Source organism: Artemia franciscana, chromosome 12, assembly GCF_032884065.1.
Source record: "Artemia franciscana chromosome 12, ASM3288406v1, whole genome shotgun sequence".
NCBI classification, from domain to species: Eukaryota; Metazoa; Arthropoda; class Branchiopoda; order Anostraca; family Artemiidae; genus Artemia; species Artemia franciscana.
The window spans coordinates 32696400-32723678 of NC_088874.1; the positions used below are offsets into that span (position 1 = coordinate 32696400).

General features: G+C 36.4%; 2 protein-coding genes across 6 annotated transcripts in view; one reads left to right on the forward strand and one right to left on the reverse strand.

The window, feature by feature from the left end:
• Window positions 1-18813, forward strand: part of LOC136034007 (E3 ubiquitin-protein ligase NRDP1-like) — a 28810-nt gene extending 9997 nt beyond the window's left edge. Inside the window, exons 3-5 of one of the 2 annotated variants that reach the window (XM_065715051.1) lie at window positions 7721-8012; window positions 15758-15877; window positions 18480-18813. In XM_065715051.1, the coding sequence (XP_065571123.1) occupies window positions 7721-8012; window positions 15758-15877; window positions 18480-18761 (694 nt within the window). In that variant the 3' untranslated portion in view covers window positions 18762-18813. The remainder of the gene's footprint in view (window positions 1-7720; window positions 8013-15757; window positions 15878-18479) is intronic. The other variant, XM_065715052.1, reaches the window with a different exon arrangement.
• A 4485-nt stretch (window positions 18814-23298) lies between these two features.
• LOC136034008 (uncharacterized) overlaps window positions 23299-27279 on the reverse strand; it is a 71875-nt gene continuing 67894 nt past the window's right edge. For all 4 annotated transcript variants that reach the window (XM_065715056.1, XM_065715053.1, XM_065715055.1 and 1 more), the window contains exon 14: window positions 23299-24860. In XM_065715056.1, coding sequence (XP_065571128.1) covers window positions 23708-24860 — 1153 coding nt within the window. In that variant the 3' untranslated portion in view covers window positions 23299-23707. The remainder of the gene's footprint in view (window positions 24861-27279) is intronic.

Sequence of the window (27279 nt, forward strand, 5' to 3'; positions counted from 1 at the left end):
AAAGGCTTTTGAAAAAAAGACACGCATTTGACCAATTACTTGGATTGTTGTGTAGTACTTGATTACTAGCATGTTCCTCCTTTCTTGCACGATGGCATACCAGTTAGTGTCTGGAGTTTTGGACTTGGGGTATGGTTGTGAAAACCAAAGGTTATTTATATTGCCATGTTTTGGAGGGTTTCCAACTTTGCCAAATTTGTTTTGCAACATCTTCTGTGTGCTTCAATACCACACTTAATCTTTGACTGGATAAACCTTTCGTAAAAATCAAGCAGGACTTTTGATTTTTGGCCCGTTGGTGAGCTGGCCCGTTTAGTAGTAGCTAAATGTTTTAAAAGAATTGGCCCTTTCATGGAAAATTTTTTAACAAAATCAGTCTGGTTTTTCCAAGTCAAACCATGGTCTAAATGGATACCAAGAAGTTTGTGAGAAGGGTCATAATCAATTTCATTACTATTTATCCATATTGGGAGGGACACATTCTTTTCTTTTGTAAAATATAGTTGCCTTAGTCTTATTTGCTGATACTGGAATAGAATAAGCCATAAAAAAGCCCATAGCTCTTTCATCATTGGTTTAATTCTGTTGCTATATCATTTGTATTGGACCCAGAGCTTCAAATCAAAAGATCATCAGCAAACTCCGCTTTGTAAGCATTTTCAGAGTTTAACTCCAAATCCGACAGAAACAAAGTGAACAACAAAGGGCTAAGTGATAGGAGTCCTTTTTACACTGGATAGACATTAGAGTATTCTCTATGGACTCTAACTTTATAATGCCTGTCGGATAGGTAATAATCTAAAAATTCGATAACCCCTCTGGGAAATCCATATTTTTAAGAGTTCTGCAGCGTAAAGTTTTGTCAAAATTGTCAAAAGCAGCCTCAAAATTTGCCAACACGACAATTAAAGTCTTTTCTTGCTCTGTGGATTGTCTCATAGCAGCTTCTAGAAGGACTATATTGTCTACAGCGGATCTACCCCGACGAAAATCTTATTGGGATCTTAGTAGTAACTGGTTAGATTCAACAAAACATTCCAGTCTTTTTTTAAATTATTTTCTCTAAGAGTTTACCGGGGACAGGTAAAATTGAGATAGGTCTATAAGACTCTTTTGGACGCTCTTTTGGGAGGTTTTCCTGGCTTTGGCACTGATACAATAGTAGCCTACTTCCATAATTTCTGATATCTTTTACTCTGCCAAGATTGATTATAAATATCAAGCAGTTTGGTTTTAAAAATGTCTCCAGATTCAATTATCCATTTATAACTGATTTAATCTTCACTTGCTACAGATGAAATACTGACTTCCCCCAGAACATCATTCAACTCTGTTATTGTCAGAGGCACCAATAATTCCTCCTTTGACTTGCCCGTATCATGGAGTTTGTAATTGAGGGGTTTCATCGTCGCCAAAACCTTGGTTTTCACAAAGCTGACGGCCAAAGCTTCCCCCTTTTCTTTATCAGTATGTAATAATTGTCACTGGACCATAATGTTGGGACTGTGTTGCTTGTATTTTTGTTACTTCCCATAATGTAATTTATAAAGGTATGAATCTTTGTTGAGGGGACATTGTCGTCTAATTATAAGGAAAAATCATTCCATACTCCTCGTTTAGCTTTTAGTACTTTCTTTTTGACCAGAGATTCTGCTCTCCTCATTGAAATCAGTGATCCTTGGCTATTATGCCTTTAACTTTAACCTATTATGCCCCAACTTTCTTTCTGCAATCATCATTCCACCATATTTTAGTATGTTTCTTGACTTTTGAAAAATTGATTTGATCAAAAATAAGCCCCATAGTCTTTTCAGCAGCTCTTTCTAATTGGTGTGAAATGAGGATTGCTTGACATTCTAGGTCTTCTTCCTCTGTCAATGGGGAATAGTTCGCTCCACTTAAAAATTGTTTTAAAGATTCCAATTGGCTATCCTTATGTTGAATTTATATCTTGCTGGGTTTAGGGTTAAGGATTCATTTCTTAAAGCAGACAAAGCAGAACAGTATGGTCAGTCTGAAGTTCGGGAACTCTTGTAATCTTTATCTTTGGCTCCAGTCGTGTAGGTCCAATTTGCAAATCTATTGTTGAAAAAGGGTTTCCTCTAACATTGTAGTGAGTTGGAAGCCCATAAGGAGTGAAAATAGAAATCGGCTTAGGACCAACAATTAGGGTTTCAGTAGAACTTCCTGCTTTATTGGATAAATCAGCGCCATATATAACATATTGGACTTTTTTAGGACTTTATATTAGTGGCCTTATTGGTCTTTATCTTAGTGGCCTCAATGCCTGAACCAGCAATGATGACACAATTAGCATTTTGTAGAAAAGACGTTGCAATTTACATATCTTTAAAATACAATTCTGCTGGTCCTGAGTTTTGTAAGTTTAGCTATGAATTAGCTCGGCAAACTTTAAAATATTGCTTTCCGTATTACCATGGCCCCATCAGCACTAAGTGATGCATTATTCATTATGTACATAAAAACTGTTTGGAATTATTGCTGATGAATTATCTCCAATCTTTTTATCCTGGCTGGAGTTTCTTTTGGCGATGCTTGAGGTTTTGGCGGGTCTTTGCCACTCCGCATTGCTGGTAAAGTCTTGGCAACGCTGCCTTGAAAATTCCAATTCTGTAAAAATCGTTTCACAAGGGTACAAGGAGTAAACTCCTCGCACCTTTGAAAAGGAGCACTATATTGCTAGTGCCTGAGAGCATGAATTAATAAGTAACTTGGAAGACAAAAGCATGTTTGTAGCTCACTTTTGCCTTCAAGATCAGAAAAATAATCCCTTGTTTAGAAAGACAATGCCGCATGCATTTGTTTACAAACAAGACTGTTTGACTGTGTTTCGTAATTTTTGGATTCTAAAGCCCTGGGATGGAGGGGATATTGTTAACCTAACTATGGTGATTATGATTTTTCAAGTTTTTGTCTATGGTGATTATGTGGTATGCTTGTTATGCTTCCCAGCCTTTCATTTCCAGAAATGAAACCAAAAAGTGCATTTTTGAAACATATCACTTTACAATGATAATATCAAGAAGAACTTACAGAATATCATGCTGGTATGATCAATGTCTTTAAGTGAGCCATTCAAAATCCCCTATGATACTGTGGTAGCCTGTTTGCTCTGGCGAAAAAAAAAAGAAAAAGTAGACCATAACTGCTAGCCTTCAAAAAAAAAAAAAACAACAACAAAAAAAAGCAACAAATTTCTGTATTTTCAGGATATGGGCTCGGGATGTTGCCCTGGCAGAAAAGGAAGACCCTTAACTGATTGCCTTGCAAAAAAATTGTATTTTCAGGGTATGGGCTGAGGATATTGCCCTGGGGGAAAAAGGATACCCATAACTGCTAGCCTTGCAAAAAAATTCTCTATTTTCAGGGTATGGGCTCAGGATATTGTCCTGGCGGAAAAAGGAGACCCATTACTGCTAGCCTTACAAAAAAAGAAAACCAACAAATTTCTATATTTTCAGGATATGGGCTCGGGATGTTGCCCTGGCAGAAAAAGGAGACCCTTAACGGATTGCCTTGCAAGAAAATTGTATTTTCAGGGTATGGGCTGAAAATATTGCCCTGGGGGAAAAAGGAGACCCATAACTGTTAGCCTTGCAAAAAAAAAAATATTTTCAGGACACTCAGGATATTGCCTTGGCAGATAAAGGAGACCCATAACTACTAGACTTGCAAAAGAAACAACAAAAAATCAAATTTCTGTATTTTCAGTATATGGGCTCATGATATTAACCTGGAGGAAAAAGGAGACCCATAACTGCTAGCCTTGCAAAAAAAAAAATATTTTCAGGACACTCAGGATATTGCCGTGGCAGATAAAGTAGTCCCACAACTACTAGACTCGCAAAAGAAACAACGAAAAATCAAATTTCTGTATTTTCAGTATATGGGCTCATGATATTAACCTGGAAGAAAAAGGAGACCCATAACTGCTAGCCTTGCAAAAAAAAAATTCAGGACACTCAGGATATTGCCATGGCAGATAAATGAGACCCATCACTACTAGACTTGCAAAAGAAACAACAACAAAAACAAATTTCTGTATTTCCAGTATATGGGCTCATGATATTAACCTGGAGGAAAAAGGAGACCCATAACTGCTAGCCTTGCAAAAAAAAAAAAAAAAAATTCAGGACATGAGTTCAGGATATTGCCGTGGCAGATAAAGAAGTCCAATATCTGCTAGCCTTGCAAATTAAGCAAAAAAAGAAACAAATTTTCGTATTTTCAGGATACGGGCTCAGGATATTTGCATGAGGGAAAAAGGAGACCCATAACTGCTAGCCATGCAAAAAAATCTGTATTTTCAGGATATGGGCTCAAAGCTCAGAGATAGGAGGTTTCAGCAATAGGGAATATGATAGTGCACTGTTCATTTTGATATGCCGCCAGTTCAAGATACCTCAATCTCTTTAAATTCATGATAATTTGTTTATGCAGTGAATCTGGTGTAATCTATATTATTGTTATCATCTCTATTGCTTTTAAACATAAAAAGGAATTTGTCATATGACTAGTTTTTGTATGGCACTTGGTATTAACCAAGTAACATATAGCAATCGCAAATTCTGTCGGTCTGTCTGTCGGTCCCGGTTTGCTACTTTAGGCACTTCCAGGTAAGCTAGGACGATGAAATTTGGAAAGCGTATCACGGACGTTTTTCCGTTTTGACCATCTGGGGGGGGGGGAAGTGGGGTGCCGGTTAATTCGGAAAAAATAGGGAAAATGAAGTATTTTTAACTTATGAGCGGGTGATGGGATCTTAATGAAATTTGATGTTTGGAATGATATTGTGTCTCAGAGCTCTTATTTTAAATCCCGACCGGATCTGATGACATTGGGGGGAGTTGGAGGGGGAAACCCAAAATCTTGTAAAACACTTAGAGTGGAGGGATCGGGATGAAACTTGATGGGAAAAATAAGCACAGGTCCCAGATACATATTTGACATAATCGGAACGGATCCGCTCTCTTTGGGGTAGTTGGAGGGAGGGAATTCTGAAAAATTAGAAAAAATGAGGTATTTTTAACTTACGAACGGGTGATCGGATCTCAATGAAATTTGATGTTTAGAAGGATATTGTGTCTTAGAGCTCTTATTTTAAATCCCGACCGGATCTGATGACATTGGGGGGGGGGAGTTGGGAGGGGAAAACCAAAAACTTGGAAAACACTTAGAGTGGAGGGATTGGGATGAAACTTGGTGGGAAAAATAAACACAAGTCCTAGATACATGATTGACATAAACGGAACGGATCCGCTCTCTTTGGGGTAGTTGGGAGGGGGGGGGGGTTATTTCTGAAAAACTAGAAAAAATGAGGTATTTTAACTTACGAACGGGTGATCGGATCTCAATGAAATTTGATATTTAGAAGGATATCGTGTCTCAGAGCTCTTATTTTAAATCCCGACCGGATCTGGTGACATTGGGGGAAGTTTGGGGTGGAGGAACCTAAAATCATGGAAAACACTTAGATTGGAGGGATCGGGATGAAACTTGGTGGGAAAAATAAGCAGAAGTCTTACATACGTGATTTACATATTGGAACAGATCCGCTCTATTGGGGGGGGGGGGGTTAATTCTGAAAATAAGAAAAATGACGTATTTTTAACTTACGAAGGAGTGATCGGATCTTCATGAAACTTCATATTTAGAAGGATCTCGTAACTCAGATCTCTTATTTTAAATCTCAACCGGATCAAGCGTAATTGGGGGGGGGGGGGAATTTGGGGGGGACCGGAAATCTTAGAAAATACTTAAAGCGGTGAGATCAGGATGAAACTGGATGGGAAGAATAGAAACCTGTCTAAGACACGTGACTGAAATAACTGGACCGGATCTGCTCTCTTTGGTGGAATTGGGGGGGGGGGGGGGGGTAATTTTGAAAATTGAGTTATTTGTAACTTACGAAAGGGTGACCAGATCTTAATGAAATTTGATATTTAGAAGGACCTTGTGCTTTAAAGTTCTAATTTTAAATTCCGAGCAGATCCTGTGACATTGGGGGGAGTTGGAGGGGGAAACCGGAATTCTTGGAAAACGTGAAAATTGGGGTATTTTGTATTTTTATCTTACGAATAGATGATCGGATCTTAATGAAATTTGATTTTTAGAAGGAATTCATGTCTCAGAGCTCTTATTTCAAATCCCGACCAAATCTTTTGACATTGCGGGGAGTTGGAGGGGGAAATCGTGTAAAAACACGGAGTGAAGGAATCGGGATGTAGCTTGGTGGATAGAATTAACAAATGTCCTTGATACGTGATTGACAGAATCGTACTGGGTTCGCTCGCTTTGGGGGAGTTGGGGGGAGGGGTTCAGTGATTTGTCGAGTCTGGTGCTTCTGCACGTGCTAGGACGATGGAAATTGGTAGGCGTGTCAGGGAGCTGCACAAATTGACTTGTTAAAGTCGTTTTCCCAGATTCGACCATCTAGGGGGCTAAAGGGAGAGGAAAAATTAGAAAAAATTAGGTATTTATAAGTTGCGAGGTGGAGATCTGATCTTAATGAATTTTGATATTTAGAAGGACATCGTGACTCAGAGCTCATATTTTAAATCCTGACCGGCATCAAGCCTCTTATTTTCCTTTTTAAATCAATCTATTGATTCATAGAATTTTGTTAGAGCTCATACCATATGATCTCTTGGCTCTTAGCTCTTCTCGCCTCTACACAAGTGCCATATGAGCTCTTAGCTCTTGTTCAAAATATGCTTTTAAACTTTTGGTTACTATGTGCTGTATTTTACTAGTTACATATTGGAGCTATTGGTACAACCATGATCTAATATATAAGAGCAAACAAATCCACAGCTTTGTAAAGATATTTTACTATTATCACAATTATGACTGGATTACAGATGGCTCTTATGGTACCACTGTCCAAAAAAGTCACTAACTAGATGTGTATGTGAACATCACTTTTAGGATTAAATAATTCTACCAAGAATCCATGAGTGTATTTTTGTTGGCAACGGTGATTATTCTGATGAATGTTAAGGTATTTTCGCGGATACACTACAGAATAGTCTTGATCCTTATTGCCACGTATTATGAAGTTGAAAATTGTTAAAACCATACAAAAATAAAACAAAGACGAATCATGATTTTATTCTTTTGATAGGAGGAGATGGGGGGAATGACTACGTGAATGTGTCCTTTAAAACAAGAAAAGTTTTGAAACCACAAGAGCTATTTAAATATGCATTTTCAGACAGGAAATAGGCTATTTTTCCAACATTTATCTTGGCAAAAAATTTGAATCAAATATTTAGGGGTACAAGTGTAAGTAAGCACCAAACCAGTCTAATAGTAACTATACAAAATAGTTTTGATAATATATAGGGCATGTACTTTGCAAAGGCAGTACTTTGAGGGGATGGGGACTTTACGATCGTCATAACAGTCATAAGTGGCTTCCGAAGTTAGAAATTTTGTTATTGCTCGACGAAAGCAGAGTTAAGCAGTAAAGCAGAGTTTTACTGCTGATGATGAACACTGTATATGTGTTCGAAATATCCAGTTAAAAAAATTTATATCTGGTTCCTGTCGATTAATAGGTTTCATCCCTATTTTGAACTGTTATACTTTCGTCATGGAAAGGCAGTGTGGTCTTCGAAGTTATTGCTCTAAGCTAGTTAAACATTGCTATCCTGAGTAATATCATCAAAATTTTTAACAGATATTTCTTTTTACATAGACTAACCTTGACCTGTAGCAACCAGACACATGGGTGTCCTGCCATTTTGACATTGGAGAGACTTGAGGCGCATCTTCTCCAATGTAATTTCGACCCCAAAAGACTTATTACTTGCCAATCAGGATGTGGACTTACTATGCCCTATGAAGAATCAGTAAATCATAACTGTTTGGAAAGTTTGAAGATTGAAATGGAATCAAAATTGGCAATAGTTCAAAAAGAAAATGAAGTAAAAATTTCAAAGTTGCAGTCCGAATTAGACTTGCTTAAAGCAAATCAGACGGTAAATCAGGTGATTCTTTATTGTTTGATGGTGTAATTTCGTGGAAATGACATGGGCAGGAAAAGGGTTTTTGGATAATAGGGGCAATTTCGTCTTTTTTTCAATTTTTTAATGGAAATGTTTCAAAAACTGTTCAATGAAAATAATAAAACAGTTTATTTTTTTCAAAATCATATAGAGGGAATCTAGAGGGGGGGAGAATTCCCTCCTCTTTTCCTGAATTGAGACCACTTCAACTATTTGCCTCTGGATGCTTAATTACTTATTATAGTTGTCATGGAACTGAAAAATTTTTGAAGAGTAATCTCTTTTCCGTGCTTATTATAAGAAACTGAAAAAAAACATACTTATTACAAGAAATTACTGAAAAAAAATTGTATAGATGAAACTAATTCGTTTGCTATTACTGGTTAAAGTAACAAATTCCATTGCTGTTTCAATTATCAATCAATTCGACCACTACTTGCATTTACACTTACAATTTACATTGAGTACATTAAGCAGCGCTTGAAGTGATAAGTAGATTTTGTAAATATACTTTAGATATGGATGGTAGGACTGGTTCTAAGGTTTGTATGGGTGAACACTCGCCTACGAGGGAGAGAAGTGTTTTCGAAAAAAAAGTTTTTTTTTTCAAAATACAAGACATTTTCTATTTTGATCACTACAAGAAAAACTTGTTTATAGTTTGCTCTTTTTACATTTTACTTTTTACATTTATTACATTTTATTACTTTACTTTTTACATTTATAGTTTGCTCGATTACTGTATAAATGTATATATTTCAATAATATATCTTCTGTAAAAATTTACAAATTTCCTCCAACCACGCATTGCACTTCTGGCTGAATGCATCGAGTCAGGAGGTCAGTACCTGCACAATGTAGACCATCAGTCAGCCTATGAAAAGTTTTTTTTTTAAGTGTATAAATACATCCTTTGAATTAAGTTTTTTCTGCCGGTATAAATTATAAATATAGCAAAAATTTAATGTAACATAATATTATTTAATATAACATGAAATAAAAGGAGAAAGTGCAGTCAAGATGTTGGGTGGGGTAGATCCAAAGGCCCTGCCTCACTTGCCCAGTTGGAACCATTGACATGCCTCTTCAAGGTTCAAGGCTCTTTTATTATAACCAATATATACAAAATATTAGGTAACTCAACAAAATTTGCAAGGGAGAACTCTGGCTCAAGTTCTATTCCCAATTTTGTTCACAAGCAATTTTAATTTTGCAAGTATTATTTTTCTTTCTATTTCAGTGAGGTTCTCACATGCATACATGCTCAAGTGTGTTTGGGAAATTATTGGCCAGTTTGTGGGTGTCACAATTATTTCTTCTTTGAATTTGAGGAAAATCAATGCCAAGGAATCTTTTTTGGTCAGGGTCGAAAAATTACGGTATGAGTTCTAGTAGAGCAGAAAAGAGTTATGGCCAAAATAGAATTGTTGAAAATTGAAACTAATTTTCAGTTTGGAAAATTGGAAAATTATAGTATGAGTTCTGCCAGAGCAGATAAGTAAATAAAGCTATGAGAAAATCAGAAATGTTTTCAAGTTGCTTTTTTGCAGTGAGGTCTCAGTATATATATATATATATATATATATATATATATATATATATATATATATATATATATATATATATATATTTAGCTCAGCGTTATATAACATTATTTACTATTCCATATGACAGTTGGTAGATTATGCAAATAATTTTTTACTTGATTCATTGTACTTAGAGAGAACTTAAAAGGTGTGTAAGAATTAAGGTGAGATCGAAGATTTTTGCGTTAGATTTAAAACTGTTTTCTTCCAGGTTTTTCAAAACTGCATTATTTTTTTAGTAATAGAACAAAAACCAAAAATGTTTGTAGAGTGGGGATGCTGGGGTCAATTCATTGATAGTAGGTGTCCATTTGTCTTTCTCTATACCAATTTTAGTAGATCAAGCTGCAGTTTGGAGCTACCTGTTTGGAGTGCAGTTCGGAAATTGAATTGAAATCAATTCAAACCATGAGAATTAGTGTCAATTCAGAAATAATCAATTCAGAAATTAAGAATGTGTCTCTTTGCTATAGCTCCATTTCTCATTCTAGAGAGCAACATTATTATAGCTTTACCCAACTTTTCATGCGTTGTCTCCTCTTTGAATAGCCTTCCCTTGTCAATTTGCATTCTTCAGCTGAATGTTCCTTAGAAAAATTCTATAAAAAAAGGTCTTTATTAGCCGAACTAAAGTTATATTGTAAGTTTGTGATTTAAAAAACAGTTGATTCAGAAAGAGCCACACTAAGCTATAAGGTCATGATTTGAGCCTATAAACATGCTAGACTGACCATTCTAGGCTAACCAAATACATAGACGTTCACTGAAAGAAAGTTCCTGCTAAAAAGATGCGTGCACTTGTGAAAAAATGTTACTAAAGTAGAAAAAAGAGAATGTTTTATTATTTTAGAACACACTTTTAACAGATTTCAGTCTTCATCTGACTTGCGTGCGGAGAGGTGCTGTCAAAATTATATTTTCAATTTTATTTACACGCAGTGGCGTTGTTTGACATTTGTGTATCTAATCTATGATTTTCGTTTTAAAAATATGAACTTGAGGATTATTTTGGATATTGAATCTCCGCACAGCAGGTAGAGAATTTCTGTGGTTTTTACCCCGGGTGAAGACGAGTTGGTCGGGTTCGAGGTAGTCCTCCTCCCAATCAGCCTAGTACACAGCACCTAGTTTTTTCCAAGTTAGTTATGACTAAATATTACTGCCCTGAGTGTAGAAACCCAGCCACTAGTGGGACAGTTCAGTGCACCAAATGCAATCAATGGTGGCATCCTAAGTGTGCAAGGATCACGCTTGGAGCAAGAGAAAAACTACTGGTATGGTTGTGCTTAAATTGTGACTTCCCCACTTCACCTTCATTTACTAGCAGTATGAAAATTCCGTGCAAAGTTACGCCACAAGCGCGCCCTAGACCTAGATCCTTTGGCAAAAACACACCCATAGTCACACCAAGGAATTCTAATCCCAAAACTAAGACAGTAACTAGGCCCAGCAGTGAGGATAAAACTCCATGCACGAATTGTTCTGAATACGTTAATGAAGTCTCAGCTTTAACTAACAGATGTTCCGTTCTTGAGAATCAACTCTCAGCTATTCAAAATGAACTATTACCCTTAAGAAATGCCCACGAATCACTCCAATCTGATTTACGTAACCTTCAGAACTTAACTGTCGAAAAAACAACAACTATTGACACCCTAATGATGCAGTTAAATCAGTTGGGAATCCTTTCACCCATGCCACCCGTGAAATTACGCTCGTCTCCCTTTAGCTCTGAAATGAATAATTCTATACAAGGCCCGAGCAATCAGATTTGTAACTCATTAAGTGACGTAAAAAGTGCATGCAGTGTGAGAATGATCCTCGATAACGAGATTCAGGATAGTGTTAAATTAGCTGACGTAAGGTTAACTGACGAGAATAAGTTTCGTAACATTCAACCGACTGAAGATGAACCGTTAATTGTTTTCGAGAAAATACTTCAACAAAAAGTTAAGCGCAAGCCCTTAACCAGTAAAGGATGTAATATTATATGCAGGTTTTTTGTGAAAGAGGCTCCCGAATTTAACAAGATATGTCGGTATTTTAATGAAAGTGGTTTCTGTAAGCACAGAAAAAAGTGTCGTTTTTTACATATATGTCCGCGCTTTATTTCGAAAACTTGCAGTAATAATGAGTGTAATTTTGACCACGTTGATTTATGTTGTGTTTTATCATGTACGGAAAAAGAATGTGTTTTCGCGCATGCGTGTTGCGGTACATCAAAAAGACGTAGCTCCAGTCACACCAATCGACAGGAAAATACTTTTCTGGATCCGAACCCGGCATCAAAAAACTTAATTGGACGGGGGTTACGAATTCAAAAACATCGCGATTACACCTTTTGCGGACCTGCGTGGCCCCCCTTACCAACAATCCCTCCCGTACATCAACATACCCCCAACCAAGCGTGTGTTGCGCCTTCTCGGTCGGTCGGAATGTTTTTCCCGGATCCGCTACCTCAGCAGCATCAACTTTTCTACCCCCCACAAAAGATAACGTCCCCGAGCCCCCCGACAGTGTTTCAAATCCCCGTACCTCCCCCCTCCTGTCCACCCTCACAGCCCCCAATGGCGAGGACACAATTTCTTTCGTTTCAGCCGAAATTCCAGTACTGAATAAATTTGAGCCCCTGGTTGGTATGGGTAATCCTGATGACAGCCTCGCCCACCAGGGAAATAACTTATTCTTACAAAGACCTACAACAAGAACATCAAACACCACTAAGGTAAAGTATTATAATTCTGATGTTTTTTCCTTCCCTAGGTTTATTTACGCAAATGCTGAAAGTTTAAATTTTGATAAAGTGGCTGAGTTAGAAAGTCTAGCTCAGGCAACAAAGGCATCTGTCCTAATGGTTTCTGAAGTTCATCGACAAAACCCAGAACTCCTGAAAATAGGTGGTTTTGATGAGTTTATAAAAATACGACCTGATGACCATCCACTGGGGAAAAAAGGTGGCGGAGTTCTTATTTATGCCCATGAAATTTTTAAAGCAGCTAGACTTGATGTCCCTTTTTTAACTGAGTACGACGAAATAATGTGGGTCATTCTAAAACCGCGACGTCTCCCCCGGAAATTCACTGGTATTGCTCTCTGCCTGTATTATTACTCGCCGGGTCAGACGAGTGAATACCGCCAAGCATTCGTAGAAAAGCTACAACTCAGTTCGGATTTTGTTTTGGGCAAATACCCATCATGCGGAATTTTCATGATGGGCGATGCCAATGAATTAAAGCTCCATCACCTGGACGCCGGAATCGGCCTGAAGCAGCTCGTCAATTTTCCCACAACCAAAGGTGGCACCTCCCTTGACCGAATTTCCACAAATATGCACGAATTTTACAACATACCTACGACCGGGGCTCCAGTTGGAGGAAGTTGCCACTTTTCTCTTAAACTTAACCCCACCTGTTCCATTAAAATCGATTACACTACAACTGTAACTATCAGTCGACCAATCACAAGTGAGGGACTTCTGACTTTTGGCCAATGGTTAAGCTGCGAGAAATGGGAAAAATTCCAAGATGCTAAAAGTAGCAACGAAAAAGCTACTATTTTCCAAGAAGCTTTGCTTCATAATTACAAGGCCTGTTTTCCTGAGAAGTCAACAAAACGTTTCTCGTCAGATCGACCATATATTACACAAGAAGTTAAGAAAATGGTAATGGAAAAGAGATGGCTTTTCCGTCATGGTAATACCCAACAAGCCAACAGGTTGAAAAACAAACTAAGAAAAGTCACTCGAAAACACGCGAACAAATATGTAGAACGTAAAGTTAATCATCTGTTCGAGTCCAAACCAAGCCAGTGGTACAACCGAATCAAAAGGATGACGGGCAAGGTGGAAAAAGGAGTCGATTTTGGCATTGATGAAGATGACGTCGTAACAGCCAACTCCCTTAATAAACATCTGGGTAACATTGTGCAATCCCTCCCGCCTTTGCTGAGCGTGGGAATACCCACCCCTCCTCCTGAGTCTTTTGATTTCCCTTTGATATCAGAGTCCCAGGTGTTTTTCAAATTAAAAAGGCTTAAAAGAACAAGCATTACCCCTGTAGATATTCCCATTGATCTCATCAAAGCATTTCCAGATTATCTTAGTGGCCCCCTAACACTCCTTTTTAATCAGGTGACAAAAACAGGTGAGTATCCATCAATTTGGAAAAATGGGTTCATTACACCAATACCAAAAAAAAAATGCGCCCAATGATTTTTCGGGTGTCCGACCGATCACTATGACACCCATTTTTAGCAAAGTGTATGAAAGTTTTGTTGCAGCATGGCTGAAAGACCGTATTCTGGACAAAATTGATCCAAGACAGTTTGGAAATATGCCAAACACATCTACATCTCATTACTTAGTAAGTATAATTGACAGTATTTTGCAAAAACTCGATGAACCAGATTCTTGGATTAATCTTATTGCAATAGATCTAAGAAAAGCTTCTGATTTAATTTGCCACAAAATTCTTGTAAAAAAACTTCTTGGACTAGGTGTAGATTCATTCCTTGTACGTTTAATTGCTAGTTTTCTTTCTGGTAGATGTCAACGGACAAAATATAAGTCCACCTACTCCGACCCACTGCCCATTTTTGTGGAGTTCCCCAAGGTACCCTCTTGGGACCACTTTTGTTTCTTGTCATAATAAATGATTTGGCAACAACACTGGACGATCGCTGGAAGTATGTCGACGATCTGTCGCTCATTGAATGTTGTCGGAAAAACCTACCAAGCAGAGCAGGTTCATTAATGAAAGATATATGTCAAGAGGCAAAGGTGGACAAAATGACTGTCAACTTTGATAAATCTGTAATTTTAACATTTTCTTTTTTAAAATCTGCGCCAGTTTTTAATCCACCTATCCCCAGCGCCAGTCACGTGATTGAAATTAAACTGCTCGGCGTTCATATCACTTCAGATCTGAAGTGGAATAAACATGTTGATGGCATGTTAAAAAAAGCTAATTTGGCCATCAGGTCTCTAAAGTTGTTGGCTCGCCATGGAATCCCTGCACCACACCTCCTACGCATCTATTTCTCTTTTATACGTTCCACACTTGAATACTGTTGCCCTGTATGGCATTTCGGGCTGACTAGGGAACAGTCGGACCGGGTTGAGAGGGTGCAATACCGTGCCCTCCTAGTAATCTCAAAAGCCCCAAAAATACCGTACATATCCCTCCTTAATCAGTTTCAACTTCAAACCCTTCAATCTCGTCGTTTAAAACTAGCCCTATCCTTTGGTAATAAAATTTTGTCCAGCCCTATACACCGAAATATCCTTCCTCCCCAACATCAACCGGCACGGGTAAGGCCACTCAGGGCCGTTGCAGAGCCTGTACCAAAACTTCAACCTGTGACTGTGTCACATGCTCGTTATGAGCTTAGTTTTGTGCCCTCGTTTGTTAAGTTGTTTAATGCTGGATCGACTTTTTAATCCGGATTATTGTTGTTAATTGTATATATTATAATTTTGTGTATACTTGTTGACTTATTTTTGTGTGTATGTGACAATTATTATTGTTAATTGTATATATTATAATTTTTGTGTGTGTATGACAATAAAAACTAATAATCGGCTCTGTCCGTCGAATGTTTTTTAAATAAAATGAATTTAAATTTGAATATAGATAGTAAATTATACTTTATTGTACTTTAATATACTTTTTATACTTATTGTACTTTAATTTTTTAGCACATGTTGTAACTATTATAACTGTTGGGTTAAAAGCAGCGTTCTTTTGCTTCTACCTAGTAATTGAATAAAAATCAAAATATTGTTAAGAGTTAACAACCATAAGAAAGCTACGTGTAGTTGTAGGCCTTCCTCGAACTAAATTGCAAACTGCCTTTATAGTTGTTTTTTTGTGGCACGTATAAATACTAGATTGATCAAATATATACATAAAAGTTTGCTTTTATATATGTATAAAAAGACACACATAAAGAAACATTCAGTTGGAGAATGCAAATTGAGAAGGCGAGGCTGTTCAAATGTAGCTCTCCAGAATGAGAAATGTAGCTATAACAAAAGTTTAGCATATACATATGTATATGTGTATATACATATATATGTAAAGAATATAAAAAGATATAAAGAATAAAAAGAATAAGCAGCTAATTGCATTTTTATGTTTTCAGTGTACAGTATTCACAGATAGTAGATGGTTAACCAACTTTGAGATAGTTAACGTGAATTCAAACTTTTGTCTGAATTCAAATTGGAGACTTATTTCAAGACCTGTTCATTTGATGTTAGAGGTAATTTTATTTATTAAATATTTCAGCCATGTTTATAAATTTTCAACCGGTTCTTCAGAAATCCCACATGCAAAACACGCGTGTTCATTCAATTCATGCCAATAAACGCAATTATTGGCAGCGTTCCGGCTCAATAGTAACCAAAACTCTAAAAAACGGGATTTTGATACCAATAGTTACATCAAAAGAATCGCATTTTCATGCTGATTTTAAATATATAAGTTCCATTAAGTTTGTGAGGAAATTTGCCTTATATTAGATAATAGGGGGAAACACCCCCTAAAAATCATAAAATCTTAACGAGAATCACACCATCAGTTTCAGCGTATCAAAGAACCATACTATGGAAGTTTCAAGCTCCTATCTACAAAAATGTTGAATATTGTATTTTTTGCCAGAAGACAGATCATGGATGCGTGTTTACTTGTTTGTTGTTTTTTTTTCACAGGGGTAATCATATCGACCGAGTGGTCGTAAAACGTCGTGAGAGGGTTCATTCTAATTAAAATTAAAAGCTCTAGTGCCCTTTTTAAGTGATCAAAAAATTGGAGGGCGTCTAGGCCCCCTTCCGCGCTCATTTTTTCCCAAAGACACCGGATCAAAATTTCAAGATAGCCGTTTCATTCAGCATAGTCGAAAAACCTATTAGCTATGTCTGTGGGGACGACTTACTCCCCCACAGTCCATGTGGGAGGGGCTGCAAGTTACTAACTTTGACCAGTATTTACATATAGTAATGGTTATTGGGATGTGTGTAGACGTTTTCAGGGTTTTTTTGGTTGAAGGGGGGGGGGGGGTGTTGCGTGGGAGGATCTTTCTATGGGGGAAGATAAATTCCTAAAGGGGGTGCAGGATTTTCTAGAATTATTTAAACAACAGCGAAAAAATAAATATGAAAAAGTTTTTTTTTTCAACTGAAAGTAAGGAGCAGCATTAAAACTCAAACCGAACAGAAAATATTACGCATATGAGGGCTCACTTCTTTCTAATCCCTCGGTTTTTACTCTAAAGTATTTTTAGTAATTTTAGCTATTTATTCTACGGCCTTTGTGATTCAGGGTCATTCTTAAGGAGTTGGGACAAAATTCAAGCTTTAGTGTAAAGAGCGACGTATTGACGAGGGGGCAAACCCCCTCATATATGTAATAAAAACATACGAATATAGAAGTTCGTTACGTAAGTTCATTCGTAAGTTACGTATATTTTTTACTAACAAAAACGTCCGTAAAAATTAAAATTTTTAGTTGCCTTTTTAAGTAACCAAAAATTGGAGGGCGACTTGGCCTCCTTCCCCGCTTTTTTTTCTCAAAATCGTCCGATCAAAACTATGAGAAAGTCATTTAGCCAAATAAAAATTAATATGCAAATTTCGATTTAATTATTCAAGTGCGGAGAGCCAAAATTAAAACATGTATTAAATCAAAAATGTTCAGAAATTAAATATAAAAAAAACAAGTTTTTTTTAACTGAAAGTAAGGAGCGATAATAAAACTTAAAGCGAACAGAAGTTACTCCGTATGTGAAAGGGGCTATTCCCTCCTCAGCGCCCTGCTCTTTACGCTAAAGTTTTTTACTGTTGTAAGAAGTAAAGTTGAGAGAAATGGTCAAACTTTAACATAAAGAGCAGGGCGCTGGGGGGGGGGTGGCGGTGGAACAGCCCCTTTCATATACGGAGTAATTTCTGTTCGTTTTAAGTTTTAATGTCGCCCCTTACTACTGTTTTAAAAAGTAAAGTTGAGAGAAAGAGTCAAACTTTAGCGTAAAGAGCAGGGCGCTCAGGTGGGAACAGCCCCTTTCATATGCTTAGTAATTTCCATTCGTTTTGAGTTTTAATGTCGCTCCATACTTTCAGTTAAAAAACTTTTTTTTTATTTAATCATTCCGAAGAACTAATATTGAATAGCTGAATGCAGCAGTCATATATATTGTGCAAATTCAAATTTTCCAATTGCATTGAAGTGTAGATATTAGCTTGAATTAAGATGATTAAAAGAGAGTATATTGTTTTCCTCAACAACAAACTAATATCATTAAAAACTTTTTAAAAATAAGGTGTATCTCTTCTTTATGTTATTTAGAGACGTTTAATTTGCGTTCCTTAGGAAGAAGTAAATAAAGGCTTTTAGAATTGGCAAGATAAATTTTTCTTCTAACACCTGCGGGAGTTTATGTGTGATTATTTTCGCCATTGTTTTTATGTGAGATGCGGGAAAGGGTTCAGTCTCATGAAAGTCTAAAGGAAAAAAAAGAAATTGCTTTGAATTCTATTACTTTTTTATCTTTCGTTTTTCAATTTGCCTTTAATGAAATATACAAATTTCTGAACGTGGGTTTGAATCTTCCCTTATCCATGTTTATTTTCACCTTCAACGGCCTCTCTTATATGCGATTTTACAGCCAACTCTGCGAGAATAACGTTCAGGACTTGCTTCAAGAGAGTTTTATTTTATTAATTTTATTTATTTATTATGTTCTTTTTTTATTTTTTATTATTTTTCTATTTTATATTATTTATATATTTTTATTATTTTATTTATTTTTTTATTATTATTTATTTATTTTATTATGGTCTCAGTGTCATAACCAAGTGTCTTTTTTTCAGGTAGCCAGAGAGTGTCTTTCCAAGTCTGGATGTCCTTTGGAGATGGTTAACACTTTGATTCAGAACTCATACGAAAGTCGATGGCCTCCTGGCCTACGTTCCAAAAAAGCTCGAAGGGCAAACCAGGATCGATTAACAGCCTATCGCTGTCGGTATCGTTATGTACGCAGTCCGAAGTTCAATTTTGATTTGAATATTATAATGGCATCGGATAACACTCACATGGACCAAGATATTTTTGTTATAAATCCTGGATTTTTAGTCCTGTATTTAAACTTTTAATGTGTAGAAACAGGGGATTTTGTGTCTGGGCCAATAAAACATGATTAAAATATTTTGTGTTTTTTCAATTAGTTTCGGTAGATATTCTTAATTATTCTATTTTCTACTGTCCATGAAAACTATTCTTGTAGAAGAAAGTATATGAACCCCCTTCCTGAATATTTATGAGGTAGATGGGGTTGGAATATATATATATATATATATATATATATATATATATATATATATATATATATATATATATATATATATATATATATATGTATATGTAAGCTAGCCCCATGCCAAGTACCAAGGACACAGTGACGCTTGGTTTCTTTGTACTGTATTTATTCTTTATAAATTTTTTATGCTTTTTTTAGTCTTTCAGTGGACCTATCACAATTATTCAGGGACTTATTTTGCTAGGACAGGGGGCAACTCCCCCTCCCAGACCTCGGCTTAAGTGTAAGTTGGTTAAACTGAGCTTTTTGCAAATAGATGGAATGTACTGTAATCGAAACACTTCAATTGATTTTAAACGAAAACACCAATTTTCTATCTTGTTCCCCTATCTTGGGAAATAAAATTTTCTATCTTGAAATTTTCAAGATTCTATTTGACATTTTTTTTTTTTAACTCATTAAAAAAACAACCTAGGGAGATGGTTTTCTCTGCTGATCTGATTAATTCAAGTTTCACCAATTTTCTATCTCGTTCTATCTTATTCAATTTTCTATCTTGGGGAATAAAAATGCTCAATAGTACCTTACTTGTATTCATGTTGTAAGCAGTTATCAAACCTCACGTCATCTTTGTATAGAAAAGGCAACAAACCTTATAGAAATTTAAAATACTTTCTGTTTTTTTTATATGAGTGCAATTTGACAGGAACTAAAACCTTGTTGTTATCTGGTATTCATATCTCAAATGACTTTGGCTCTAAAAAATAATCTAAAAAATGTGGTTGCTGAAGTAGAATATAACTTGAATTTGTCTCTTATCTATATCTATCTTATCTATATGTGGTTGCTGACGTAGAATATAACTAGATCTATGTCTATTTTATCTATATGGGGTTGCTGAAGTAGAATATAACTACAGAATAACTATAGAATATAACTATATCTATCTTGTCTATTCAGGTTGCTGAAGCAGAATATAACTATATCTATCTTATCTATTCGGGTTGCTGAAGTAGAATATAACTATATCTATATCTATTTTATCTACATGTGGTTGCTGAAGTAGAATATAACTATAGAATATATCTCTATCTATCTTGTCTATTCCGGTTGCTGAAGTAGAATATAACTTGGATTTGTCTCAGAGGCTAAGTTATGCAGAAAATAGTGGCTTCGCTCAAAATCAAGACTTAATGCTATCTGTTATCACAAAAAATGTACAATAACCTTAAAAAATACTTAGTTTTTCTGATATTTCTACAGCATTTAAAATTCCCAATGAAACCTGATATGTCATAAATAGGAGAAAAGCAGCATGGATAACTCTTATTATGTCAACAAAATCGCAATTTAAATTTAAACCTACGAATTAGTCACATGAAGCAAGAGGCTAATTTAAGCATCCTCCCCCTCCCAAGCAAAAATAAAAAAATTGAGTAACCCTGTTGTGCCTTTTCTTTGTGAGCAGAATATACATTTTAGATTGTCGCCTATACCTTCTTCATATTCATACAAGCTTTACTAATACCGGAAGAATACCTTAGCCTTTTCTTTTGGAAGAAATGCAAAACAGGTCTACCCTTTAAAAACTGTAAGGGTTGGCGAAGGGGCCGCAGGCCTTTTGTGCCTTCAGCAATGAGATTGAAGTTTACCATCTAATTTATTTCTAAGAAAGGTGCAAGATGCTTAATCTTTTACTGAAAAGTTAACAGAAAGAATCGGGTCAAGTTAAAGGCCGCGATTTTTTCCGACTTGCTTTCATCCAAATCACAATTTCACTCACTTTTGCACTGAATCAGGAAAGTATTGAGTTTATTCCTGATTTGTACCATAATGATGCTATCAATCCCTCAAAATTTTCAAAATGGTGTATCTTGAACGCATTTTTGATAAACAAACCTATATCATATACTTGTAGCAGCTCTTGAAAGATTACTGATTAGGCAAAAAGGTAAGGCCGAATTTTTCAGCTTTTAATAATTGATAAAAAAAAAACTATTCTATGAAATCATAGTCAGTTTATTTACTTTTCTTGAAAATGAGCGAAGACAATAATGTTGTTGCGTGGAATGAAGAAAAAATTCCTTCACTGCTATCCCACTCCAAAAAAGGAAGTCCTCAGTAAAAGCGACCAGGTGGCACCTTTGACCTTTAGAGAAAAAATTTGAAGCCAATTTTCTAAACCAGAATTATTAAGACCAAAGCTTGAAGCATCTGTTCATTATGAAAGAAAGTGTGGTCATTCGTCTTTAGTTTAATGTAGGAACTTTCCACTGTGTTTTATCCATTGCTTTAAGAAGCTCTGCCAGTCTATGACTAGCAAAAACTATGGCAAATATTGACTATAAAAGCAAGTTACTTGACGGATTTCCATTATCCTAGTAGACTTGTTTTGATAGGCCTAAACTGGCATTAGCTATGAGGTCTCAGTTATGTTCTTGCAAGATTTTCAAAATACTCAAATTGTTTGATGAAGCGAGTGATTTACGAAATAAAAGCTACAAAGAGAAACATGAGTGTGATAGTCCTGTAGTGGCGCAGTGAGTTGGACCTTAGCTTGGTAATGCGGGACCCAGAGATCGAATCATGCTGCAGAAATGCACTGCAGGGCCGACGCAGGGACCTTAGTAGTCAAGAAGCGTCGTTAATCTGATACAATACAATGAGTGTGATAATTTGAATTTGGCGCTCAAACTCACTCGCCAGGAAATTTTTCCTCTATCGGATGGACTTTCCAAGTCTAGCCAATTCTTCTATTTGACGATTGATCATCTAGAAGCTTTTTACTGGTCAGGTGGAGAGCTAATCTGAGTTCACTTGCCATTTCGCGAGCAATGTCCTCTTATCTGCCCTGAAACTTATTCACCAACCACATTTGAATTGTGGATATTCATTGTTTTTCTTACAGTCTACACCCACTTTGTGAACGCCAGCTTTTCGTGAGAGGTACATCCCCTAAATATGAGAGGGGAAGTAGCCTTTAGTATCCCCTCATTTGGAATAACACATTTGAATTAAGATAAACAACAATACCATGCGATCAAAAATTAGAATTGTAGGTAATATGGATACCAAGGAAAGATTGGATTCCCTATTATTGTATAAATATGTTAACTATCAAGTAAGAAATATGTTTGTACCATAGTTAGACTGTAAGTAAAAAATTATGATTATATTTATCAATCCAACTTAATTAAACCATGAACTGTAAATGGTACCACTTACATGATTGTTTTCCTTACATTGTTTCCCTTTTGAAAACGAAGTCTTTTAGTTCTTTTATAAGTAAAATTCAAGTGACAATGTAGTCCCTCTAAACCCTGCATTTATGCGTACTTAGTTAGGCATCACCGCTTTTGACGAATAAGGAATATTTACAAAGAAAAAATAAATATGATTGGTGGAAAATGATGGAGAGTAGACCAAGGAGTATGGGTAACTTGTAAGTTACCCATACTCTTTGGACTAGACATCAATTGCTATCCACATGTGGGGATTGGGCTTGAGGCATACTTTTATTTAACAATTCCTTGTTATTTAACAATTAAAATTTTGCGCACTTTCAGAGGTGTAATTGGTCAAATTATATTTTTGTAAATTGACTTGCATCTGATATGCATGTTCGAATTTTTCACCTTAGTTAGAAGTAAGATGATTTAAACTTGTATTTTAATGAAAAAAAAGAGCAAACTTGTTCATCTACTCAAATTATCCATCACCAGACAAAAAAGCAAGAAGGCCCGATCTTGTTCCATGCTTCCCCTAAAACTGAAATTTCAAATACTTAAAATTTAAGCATGGGAGGCAGGCGTGACATAGAAAGTCGTCCCTGAATGCTCACACCATTACTAATTCTACCAAATCGCTGCAGCACCTGAGCCCTACACAGCTGTATCCTGCTCCTTTTCTACCCCAAAGTATTCAAAGTTTCACTGTTTTCCCATCCTATGACTCTCGAATTACCTTTAAATTCTTCTTTATGACCTCTTCTCCAACCATTTGACGACCTGAGTTGGCCTCAGGTGAAAGCAAAATCTTTGTGCTTCCATAATGTTTAGCCTTCATCCGTAAAAAATTTTACGGCCAGAATTTTTAGCCTTCATCCTTAAAACATGACCTAGCAAGGTTATGTTAGCTTAACCTTACTTTTATTATAGCCCTAGAAGGGAGAGTAGGGCCACTGCTGAAGAAAATGCTATAACAGTTCTATTTTATGGTAATTTTGAAGTTTTCGAGGAAATTTCCCAAAATGAATACTTTCATCATCAAATAAAGAGGTTTATTCAGCGCCCTTTCCTAGGCACTTCCTTATTCATTGGTTATCCTATAAAGTCTATTAGCTCTTATCGTCTTAAACAGTACTGAACACAATGTCGTATGGCAAAAAGTCATTTTTTATCACAAAAGATCTACAAACGCAGAAAAAAAAAGAAAACGCACGCAAGAAACGTTTTGAGGTACAACGATGCAAAAAATTTACAGCAAAATCACATGAAAAATTAATAGTGGTCAATAATATCAACAGAGTCGTTACCTTGCAGATAAAATACATTATAGGTATAAAACTAGCGAATATCATGTGCAATATTGCACAAATACACGACAATCAATAAAAAAACGCAAAATTTTCCATAACATGATCAACCTCAGCTAAAGTTTGGCTAAAAGCATAAAATCCGTCTTTCCAATTAATTCTGTCAATACTCCGTAGAATTGAAAAAAAATAAATGCATAATAAACATCAATATACGAATTTACTTACTAAGTAGGCAAGGTGAATATTCAAAAAGGAGGTCTTGGACCTAAAGACCCATCTAAACCTGGGAATCCATACCCAGATGGCCGAACACCCATACCTGGTAAACCTGGGTAAGTATTGAGTCCTAAAGTCTGTGGTAACATAGGACCCCTAAGAGATGGTGGAAGGAAGGTATTATTTCCAGGGGCATAGAGTCCATTCACAGAAGATTGACTTAGTCCCATTCCGGAACCTAGTCCAAGACCTAAGCCAGACGAACGACTAACTGGGGTTAACATGGATGGTATACCAGACGGTGATACCCCATACCCAAAAGACGTAGCACTAGGCGGTTTAGGGTAGTGTGAAAACCCAGGGTAAGATGATGAAGGCAAGCTAGGGGCTGACACTGGGGGCAACCCTAAGCCCGAATATGAGCCAGGTGTCTGGGTATTAAAAATACTTGAGCTTCCTAGTCCCAGTGCAGCAGCTAACTTGGCCCTTTCAAGCTCCCTAATGTCTAGGCCTGGACTTTGAAAGCGCTCCATGCCATATCCTAAACCCAGTCCATATCTATTGGCATTTAACTTCATAAAAGCATCCCTCTCCCGGTCAGCTAGATAAGCCTGCTGAAGAGGGTCTAGTCCCAAAGCACTCAATCTAGGATCCGATGGGACACCGGGGAATGTTCCGCTTAGACCATGCAGTATATTTCTATCGAGTGCACTCATGCCCATATCCCTGGGATACAAAGAAGGTTGTAGAGATAAACCTGGCAAGGATGGCATAGCCATAGACATATTTGAAACAGACGTCCGTGGGTCATATACACTGCTCACACCCGCTGACTTGGAAGCATTTATATCACTTGTTTTCACACGATCAATACTGGTTCTGCCACTTTTCAGATCAAAACTATCACTCCGATTGTAGTCACTGTAGTCGGATATTGTCCGATGTCCAGCTGCAGTCCGATGTTGGTCTTCAGTGTGTAACGGAGACCGAGAATGACTCCGCCTTCTTTCGTTGTTTACATGACTTGGAATGTGACTCCCTTTTTTATGATCTTCACGTCGATGCCTCTCTCGGTCCTTTTCTCGATGTGATGAGCTAGCTGAATCTGAACGGCTTGGCCAGTTTGGAACCTGAGCACCAGGCAATAGTGAGCCAATACTAGCTGGCGGCGTCCTGTGCTGCCTAGAAACAAAACACATCTTATTCCCAACGTGAAAGTCACTGAATAGGGGCTATACAGTATAGTTAATCTACAGACTACATATAATTAGGTACTATTACTAGTATATTTAGTTACTAGGTTCTGGTCTATCTTTTACGTATTCCCTCCCCACTCCCCCTCCCCCCAAAAATAAAGATGACTTTGGATCTGTGCGTTCTCTTTTTTGTCTCAATACTGTCCATTTTTATCTATCCTCTGTAATGCAAACTAGGATCTACTTCTGTGAATGAAGACCTATTAGATTAATTTTAAGACAACCTCTTTTTGAGATTGATCATATATTCTAAACAAAAAAATATCAAGTTGACCTGTTGCAAAGAACTTTGATTCACCATTCCGATCTAATAATTAATTGTTTAATTAACAATTAATCATTTTCAATTAAACAACAATTAACAGTGGAGTGGAGAGCTAAGTTGAAACTTTGAGAGAATAAAAATTATTTTTTCGCAACTTATGGAACATATATTTAGAAAACTAGTACAAATAAACCAACTGATGATTTGTTTTTGTCGGATTATGCTAAATTAAAGCTTTACTGAAAACGCATTCATAAAAAACAAGAATTTGGTTTTAGGACTTGTTGATCTTTGGTCATAGATGTTACAGAGCCAACGAAAAATGCCTATAAAACTTTCTATAGCCTTTCACCAATCGGCAACTTTTAGCGGTAAAACCTGAGCAAGAGAATAATGTTACTTTAGTGATTAGAAAGTACATAAACATCATACAAATATGAAAGAACGATTTATAAGGCAACTTTTCATTTGATTTCATAGAAATTAGAAAGCGATCACAGTGATTAGAAAATAAACATCATACAAAAATGACAGAATGATTTATAAAGCAATCCTTCCTTTATAGGGTTCTCACCGGACATAATGTCAATGACTAGTTCAATGACTGTCAATGACTATAAAAGTTCTCAAGTGCAGAAACTCACTTTATCATTACTCAAAACAAAGAACTAACAAAAATACTGAGATCCAGCATGATTCTGAGATCCCAAGGCATTTCTGTCTACAGAAGGGAGAATTTCAAGTTGGAACGCAAGTGGAGTAACGGAAAAAGGGAGTGGAGTAACAGGAAAAAGGGAGTGGAGTAACAGGAAAAAGGGAGCGGAGTAACAGGAAAAAGGGAGTGGAGTAACAGGAAAAAGGGAGTGGAGTAACGGGAAAAAGGAAGTTAGGAAAAAGGGAGCGGAGTAACAGGAAAAGGGGAATGGAGTAACAGAGAAAAAGGACAACGCACACGTTTAACACAACATACTAAATAGGCGGATGAGGCAACGGTAAGGAGTATTTTTACTTATATGCACGATAAGCATTAGAATCAGATTTGTCTAGCTTAGTCAATGATGGGAATAAAAGGCCAGTGTGATTAGTTGTCTAAGTATAGCTTTAATATAGATTTGAGTTATATCACTGAAGACATTTCACAAAACATGTGCACCGTAGTCATGCGATTAGAAATCCAGTTAGCCTGTATCTTCGAGAAGGCCCAAAATAAAAAATTACACACTATATAGTAGCAGTAGCAGTAAAGCAATTTTACTGAAAATAATACTTTTTTACATAATAGCACAACAAAAGCAGAGCTTCCGAGGATGTGCTAAAATAAAAAAAGAAAAGAAAAGAAAAAGAGTATGGAGCATGAGACCATTTACCGAAATCAACATAAAATAAATAACGAAACACTACAATATACATATAAAACCCCAAAACAACATAAAAAAAAAAACAGAAAAAATAACCCATTGAAAATATAGTTAATCTGTTTCGAAAGCATACCTACCGAGCAACTCTACACGTAAATCAGATCTAAACCGGTTGGAATTACCATTTTCTTTAATATCATTACTAAGTAAATTTAGTTCTCTAATGACACTATATTTTTCATGTCGTATGAGGTTCACTCATTTATCAAAGGATTTTGCGCAAAGGTGCCTTGTTTCGTCAAAATACTGCAGCACAGTACTTCCGAAATAGGTCTAAATTTGCTCTTTAGGACTAGATAGAAGTCCTTCATGAGGCATATAGAGGGATGGGAAGCAATTTGTCACAGCCGTGCGATAGAGGCATAGTTTAAAAAAAGCTCAAATATCAATTCCTGAAAATCTCCAGCCTCTTCTTTCACCTACCTCATCTCCATTTTTTTGGTAAATCAGTTTATACAGAAAGCAATTAATTTGTCCAGGAACAGGAATATTTATACACATTTGATCTCCGGTCTTTGATGAATCTTAGGATTGGGTTAAAGTATAGTAAGTTTTGGTGATTTCTTATACTTTATAGTTATACCTCTGTGTTTTTTAAATCTGTAGGACAACAATCTGTTCAACAGTCCAAATAGTATGTTTATTTCTTGGCTATCTCTTCG